The following is a 7,783-nucleotide window of genomic DNA, read 5'->3' as shown; positions in this document are numbered from 1 at the left end:
AGAAATCAGACAGCATTAGAGGCGGACACTGAACGCCTCCACAATGCGGTGCAACATGGAGCTCGGCGAGCTCGACGAACTCCAGCAGAGACCGTCGCCATCCGAGCTATCGATGCAGCGTATCGGAGACGCTCACGAGCTGCGGGTGGTGGTCGACCAATTCTAGGAACCGTCGGCATAGCTCGGGGGACGCAGAATCGGCCCTCTGTTGCGCACAGTCTGGGGAGGATGGACGACTTCTGTAGTGCATGCGGAGCAGCACACTTCGCCGGCGAGAAAACGACACCCGGAAGAACTGCTTACACCATGTGCTGTGCATCGAATAAGGTCAAATTGACACGCTTCCAAAATTTCCCCGCGGAGCTACGTTCTCTGTATCTCGATCAAGACGAAGATTCCAGGCATTTCCGACAACACATAAGAAATTACAACAATGCTCTGGCAATGGCATCAATGACTGCCAAACTCGAGACGCCTCGAGGGTTCGGACCTTATTGCTTTCGCGTACATGGGCAGGTGTATCACACCTTCGGGGGTCTCTACCCCCTCGAGGGCGAGCCTCCGCTATGCGCTCAGGTACTCATCATGGATACCGAGCTCGCAGCCCAGGAACTCGCAGGACGTCCGGTCAACACTAGCTGCCGGGAGAACATTTTCTCCTTACTGCACAATCTCCTGACGAATACCAATCCATACGTGCAAGCAGTCAGGTTAATGGCAGATGTTTCTCAGGACGAAATGCATCGAGCCCAACTTGAGGGTCGTCTGACGAGACCGGTCAGGATGGTATTCGAACAGAGAGCTCACGACGATCATCGACGCTACAATGTCGCTTCTGCCAATGAAGTCGCCGTGGTCTACGTCGGGGATGAAGGAAATATCCCAGGTGAACGCAATTTGGTTGTTTACGAAAAAACCGGCAATCTCCGCAGCATTCCTCATTTGGATGAGCGTTGCGACCCTCTGGCGTACCCATTGTTGTTCCCCACCGGGGAAAGCGGATGGCATCCAGGCATGACACGGGACAATTCACACCTTGATGAAGGATCTGCATCGAGGTCGAGATCGAGAATGACCCAAAAGGATTATTACTCCTATCTGCTCTTTAGTAGGAATGATGTCTTTAATCCGTTGCATCACGCTGGCAAGCTACTGCAGCAATTCATCGTCGATTGTTGGATTAAGATAGAAATGAATCGTCTGAATTTCATTCGCCTCAATCAGCGGCAGCTAAGACTTGACACCGTTCGCGGCCTCCAAGATTTCATGAACAGCGATTCCGACCTTGATGGACCGCCCGGTCGAAGGATAATCTTAGCCGCATCCTTCACTGGAGGGCCCCGATACATGGTCGCCCAGTATCAGGATGCTATGAGCATGGTATCGAAATACGGCAAGCCGGATTTGTTTGTGACATTCACTTGCAATCCTGCTTGGCCGGAGATCGTCGAAAACCTCTCGCAAGGTCAAACAGCTTCGGACAGACCTGATTTAGTTGCGCGAGTGTTCCAGCTCAAGGTCAAAAAGTTTTGCCAGGAAGTTCTAAAAAAACAAGTGCTAGGGGAGGTTTCGGCATACATCTACGTTATCGAGTTCCAGAAGCGTGGTTTGCCTCACATGCACATGTTGCTCACACTCAAGGCCGATTCCAAGTTGAGAACTCCGGCCGACGTCGATGGCTTGATTTCTGCTGAGCTCCCAGATCCAGTCGCAGATGGCGTGCTATACGGAATAATATCCAAGTGTATGATTCACGGACCATGTGGGAAGCAAAACCCGAACGCACCATGTATGGTCGATCGAAAATGCTCAAAACGTTTCCCGAAATCTTTTCGAAACGACACGTCACTCTCGACAGAAGGCTATCCTGAGTATCGTCGCCGTGCGGACGGTCGATCAATTGTACGTCAGGGTTGTGAACTGGACAATCGCTCCGTCGTTCCTTACTGTCCGTATTTGACACTGACGTTCGAAGCTCATATCAATGTTGAAGTGTGTGCCCTCCTCCACGCGATCAAGTATCTCTTCAAATACCTTTATAAAGGTCCGGATCGCGCTAGACTTCGGTTGCATCAGGAAAGAGTCCCGACTGATGAAGAACACGACGAGATCAATGATTATTGGGACGCGCGTTACGTTTGCGCTCCAGAGGCAGCTCACCGTATCTTCGGCTTCGGAATGACCGACCGCAGTGACGTCGTCGTGAGGTTGCAAGTCCATCTGCCCGGTTTCGAAACTGTGCGTTTCGAAGCGGGGTCCGAAGAGTCATCTCTGGCAGCAGCGAGGAGCCGATTCTCTACCTTGACGGCATTCTTCGATAAAAATCGACGCTGTCAGGATTTGGAGAGCGAGATCGGGTCTTTTCCAGAAGATCTCATAGACAGCCGAAAGCTACGCTATCATGAGATGCCGGAGAAATTCATTTTCAAACATGAACGTTGGCAAGAACGGCAACGCGAAACCACCAGAACTTTGGGCCGTATGTATTTCGTCAGCCCCCATGATCAGGAACGCTTCGCGTTACGACTCCTTCTTCTCTATGGAACGGGCTATACGTCCTTCGAAGATGTTCGCACTGTGGATGGTCGTGAACATTCATCCTTTATTGAAGCGGCCAGGGCGAGAGAGTACTTGAGGGACGATTCGTGCTTCCGGACCTCCATGCAAGAGGCGGCTACTCTGAGAATGCCCGCTCAATTGCGCGGATTTTTCGTCGCATTGTTGACCTTCGCGGATTTGCTCCCACCCTACACAGTTCAACTGTGGACAGAATTCAAAGAAGACCTCATTGAAGATTTTATGAACTCCGGGATGTCAAGCGCAACAGCCGAGTCCAGAGCTTTCCAGGACATCACGCAGCGCCTCGAGGATCTCGGTCGAGATGTGACTGCAATTCTGCCGCTCGGAATCCCAATATTGCCAGCAACCGATGTTGCTGTCGATGTGGAAGACCATCGAATTCGAGGGGAAGACAAGTACCGTCTATTGAATCAGGAGCAGAAAATCGTTGTCGACACCATCCTAGGAGAAACAGATGACCTACAAGGCCAATGTTTTTTCATCGACGGCCCAGGTGGGAGCGGAAAAACATTTGTCTACAACACTATCTATCATCTCGCGCTGTCGAGAAACCTCGCTGTTCTTAATGTTGCGTGGACCGGAATAGCTGCGACTTTGTTGCCTAACGGTCGTACTGTGACATCCGCCTTCCGATTAATCGTTGCAGACAACAGTCGCTCATCAAGCATCAAACGCCAGTCGAAGGAAGCACAAAACCTGCGTCAAACCCATATCATAATATGGGACGAAGCTCCGATGGCTCCGAAGACCGCCCTGGAAACGATCAACTTGCTGCTGCAAGACATCATGCAGAACAGCGAACCATTCGGAGGAAAAATCATGGTGCTCGGGGGAGATTTCCGACAGGTCTTGCCGGTGGTTGAAAAAGGATCGCGAGGCGAGATCGTGCATTCATGCCTGAAATATTCCGATCTGTGGAAACATTTCCATCAGCCCCGTCTGACACAGAACTTGAGATTGAATGACACTGACACAGTTTTCCGGGAGTGGCTACTCAAGGTGGGGAATGGAGAAATCCACGGCATCATGGACGTCCCGGAAGATATGCGATCCGAAGGGAATCTCGCAGATTTGATTTATGGAGATGCTTTCTGTGATGCTGGAAATCTCGATCTCACCGAGATAACGATATTGACACCGAAAAATGCTGAGGTCCATAAAATCAACGATTACGTCCTCGACAGAATGCCCGGCTCGGAGACCACATTCCGGAGTCAAGATGAAGCTATTGTTGAGGATCCGAGCGATGCGTACAACTTTCCGACGGAATTCCTGAACAGAATGTTGCCGGCGACTCTTCCGCCGCACGAATTACATCTGAAGACTGGCTGCATAGTAATGCTATTACGAAATATAGATGTCCAGAATGGACTTTGCAATGGCACCCGACTCATTGTCACATCGATATTGACCCGAGTCATCGTATGTAGCTTTGCTACGGGGTGCCGGAAAGGTCTTCCAGTTTTGATTCCGCGGATAGATTGTTATTATACCCACGTTTCGTTACCATTCCGTCTCCGACGCAGGCAATTCCCGGTTCGGCTCAGCTTCGCCATGACTATAAATCGATCACAGGGGCAAACCTTCTCTCGCGTTGGTATTGAGCTTGAAGAACCGATTTTTTCGCACGGCCAACTCTATGTCGCCTTATCTCGAGCGAGAAGTCGGGCCGGAATTTCTATATCTGCCCCAAATGCTCAAATGACCAACATCGTATACGGAGAAGTGTTAAACTGAACGCGCGATGCTGCTCAGCGTATCCGAACTCGAAATTCCCGGGCATCAACCCCGCGGTCTCATGTCCGAATTACAGGCAGAAAGACCCTGTAGCAGCCGAAAGCTCCCTGAACTCATCCTACGACTGATCCTATGAATTAGAGCGACGACTTCGTCATCGATGACTCCGTATTTTATCGACAGTCTCTTCAATAAGCGTCTTAGGAACACGACAATCTGAGGTCCGCGATCAAGCCCGGGATCCACGCGAACGATGCTTTGCGCACTGTATTCGGAACTCCCAAGAGTTTGAGACTCATAAGAATCACTTTCAAGAAAAGCATTGATTAGTTGAGTTTGCGCAGACGCTCACCAAAGCGACTAGAGCGAGGGCGCTGCAAACGCATGGATTCACACAATGACGGTTTACAACGGAATTTCGGTTGCGGCTATTCATGCGCAGTATTCCGTGTAAGACTGCCGAATTCCGCAGAGGACCCCGATCACACGCTGTTGAAAAACCTTCTGAGGAACCGCTCAAAACTCAAACACATCGTGCCGAACTCCAGATGTAAGTCTACGTTCCGAGCTCATACACTGGAATACTATTCCCGTCATTTATTTTTATGTCGTCCCTCGAGTCCGCGGAAAAGAAGCAAACCCCTCACATCGACTCTGATTCCATAATCGCGCAGGCATTATGTCTTCCATCGATGCGTACTACCAGGGTGAATATCCCGCCCCACCACCTCCTCCCCAAAATATGATCTCGAACGATCGGAAGCTCCTCAAGGCACCGAAAACGCTCCGTCGCCGAAGTTTCGCAAGTCCCGGGAGACCGAAAGTCTTCCGAATCATGCTCAATTTGATGAGCGAGAAGAGAATTCATCGCGGGAAAGCCGACTTGATTAATGTTCTCCGTCGTCATGCAATGATAACCTCTATGTCGACGGTTCCGATTTTCCGCATTCCTTTATCGGACGGGAAGAATGTTCTCTTCCACAGATCCGAAGAAAAAGAGCCCTCACCATTCAAAGGTGAATATCTGACAATGATGTCCGTAATGCCGCCTCCGATCAGGAGACCGCAGAAATCGGATTTCGATTCCCACGTCAACCGTTTAATCGGCAACTGCGGAATGTGTGTCATCTGCCGGAATACACGGGATTACAGTTCGATGATCAACCCATGTATACTGAGTTCAAAACTCAAAGAAATTGAGCACAACAACTTCCTCGCCGAAACGATCGAGGATCAAGATCCATGAATAAAGATTCATTTTTCTCACGCTAATTCATGTGCTCATGTTCTTTGCTGTCGTACTCATTCATTGCGAATCGGTATCACGATTTCCGTCGTAATCACTCGACAAACTCGCTCCAGCCTTGGATAGAATCGCATCCGGCGTGCGGGCAATTGAGCCGCGAGGGCGCGAAGCGCCCTCACGGCTCGTCGTCCATAATTTCGTAGTACTAGGTCAAAATCGCTATGGCCGTCTGCCCTCGATCCAATTTTGGGCCCCCTTCCTACTCCGAACGGACTTCGAACTTTCTTCGATCGATGCCATATCACCTCTGTGAGGTCAAGAAACCGTATTTTCCGTACGAGAAAGGCAATCCCGTCTGTCTCCCGTTCCCCTCGAACCTCGTCCTCCTAATAGGGGATGCCCGTGTGCTCTCCAATCAGTACAGGATTGTACACCCCCCTGTCGACGCGAATGCTAAAGGGTGTTTTTCGAATAGAGGATGCCCATTTATTAGAGGACCTATATTGGAGGATCATGACGCACGAAGTCGCCCCGAAATCGACGAATCTGCGCAGGAGACACCACGAATGCAGGGATGACTCCACGAAAACGACGGATGCAGGTAAATCGTTAAATGTCTCGGAAAGCACGAATACACGGAAAACAGGAGACAGGAGACAAACAACGATTGCACAGGGAACACCATAATACATCGATAGCAGTTCACGCACGAACGGGCACTTGAACGCTCGTTCCCCTGTTTGAACCATGAGGCTCCGAAAAGGTGAATTATGAGGCTCTGAAACGGTATGCGGGGAGAAAATTCATCCGTAAAAACTTGGTGGCTAGGATTCACATCTTCACGCAATGCATTATCAGGGTTGAGCGTCTTAGGTTTCGGCTAGCTTCTGGATGCCCGCAGCCATCGAAAGAGCTCGATCTCAATGGATGACAATTTCAAATTCCGCGTCGATTGCCGCGCTACTCTGCCGTCTTGGATTTGCGACGACGCCCTCTGACAGCCATAACGCATGGGGGAAAAACTTGGAGTTTTTCTGAGGAACGAGTGAAGGCAAAGGATTGGGGAGTCCCCTATCGATTGCACGCATATTCAAAATGGAATCATGAGGCGAAGTAGTGTATAAGGTGCGAACTGACAGACAAAAAGAAATTGCGCTCTTATTATAGGGGGGAGGGAGGGGGGATGGCCGACCATGTCTCGATCCCTCCGTGGGTGCCTCATCATCAGGGGGTGCCCTTCTAGTAGAGAAAATACGGTATACTTCCCAGGCTGCTCAGACGCATGCTTCCCGCGAGAGTAGCGTGCTCCTCCAATTCTCATTTTTCGAGCTAATTGTAAGTTGAGCCTTCCCATTATGACATCATAAAAGCTCTACTGGGCGCGAAGCGCCCCCACGGCTACACATCATCGCATATATCGCATCATATACCTCGACTATTGGAGTATGAACGATTGAATGAGACAAAGTTTCGTCCTCCGACTCTACACCGGCTCGTCTCCAGCCATGGATCAGACACAGTGCGGATGAGCCCCACCATAAAGGAACATTCGTCTTCGACCTTGAAGCAAGGATACCTCCCAATATTGAACCGATGGTACTGCTTCCCGAATAGTATGAGTCATTTTTAAGAGTCGACAGAGACCGAATTTTTGTTCCGCGAACATTCGGAAATAAGGGGCCGACTGAAGTCGACCAATTGCGTCGATATGCTTCACTAAGGGAGGGGGATCATCGTATATCACCAGATTTAAAGTCCCCGCTTTGGCCGAAAATAATGCCTTATTCCGCTCTACCCCTTTCCCAAGGTTGATATAATTGGACCCTTAGTACTCATTATTGCGAGCTTGACTGACCTATCACCCTGCCCTATAATGAAGTACCGGACGAGGAAAGGTTCCGTCGGATTCCTCCGTCTCCCGCATCTTCGGATCTGCGTCCCATAGAGCCGGGAATCTATGGGATACATTCGCCGTCATCTTAGGATCATGCATAGATTGCCTGCATGTGTATGATATATCGGTAAGATTCTAATGAATTCGACTAAGGAGCGCGTAGAGTCATTCTGCCACAATGAGAAACCAAATGCATGCGAGCCTTCCCATCGCGAAAAAAACTGTCGCTGAATACTCTGCGATGCTCTCGATGAATACGCATGAGGCACGACCCACCTAAAGAGACCTCGTGCATTTCCGGGAGGCATAATCGGTAGAGTTACTAA

The 7,783-nt window shown here is 50.1% G+C and overlaps 1 protein-coding gene across 1 annotated transcript; it reads left to right on the top strand.

Moving 5' to 3' along the window:
* Positions 1–306: 306 nt before the first annotated feature.
* LOC100902110 (uncharacterized) lies at positions 307–4,317 on the top strand. The gene has a single exon (XM_003739827.1). The coding sequence runs from the start codon at positions 307–309 to the stop codon at positions 4,315–4,317; it is 4,011 nt and encodes a 1,336-aa protein (XP_003739875.1).
* Positions 4,318–7,783: the final 3,466 nt, after the last annotated feature.

Source organism: Galendromus occidentalis, unplaced genomic scaffold (assembly GCF_000255335.2).
Source record: "Galendromus occidentalis unplaced genomic scaffold, Mocc_1.1 scf7180000076592, whole genome shotgun sequence".
Lineage (NCBI taxonomy): Eukaryota > Metazoa > Arthropoda > Arachnida > Mesostigmata > Phytoseiidae > Galendromus > Galendromus occidentalis.
Note: the sequence above shows the minus strand (reverse complement) of the source record. Positions and strands in the feature narration are given on the sequence as shown.

Excerpts from the sequence above, each read along its gene's own strand:
- LOC100902110 (XM_003739827.1), top strand. The coding sequence starts at position 307 with ATGTGCTGTGCATCGAATAAGGTCAAATTGACACGCTTCCAAAATTTC.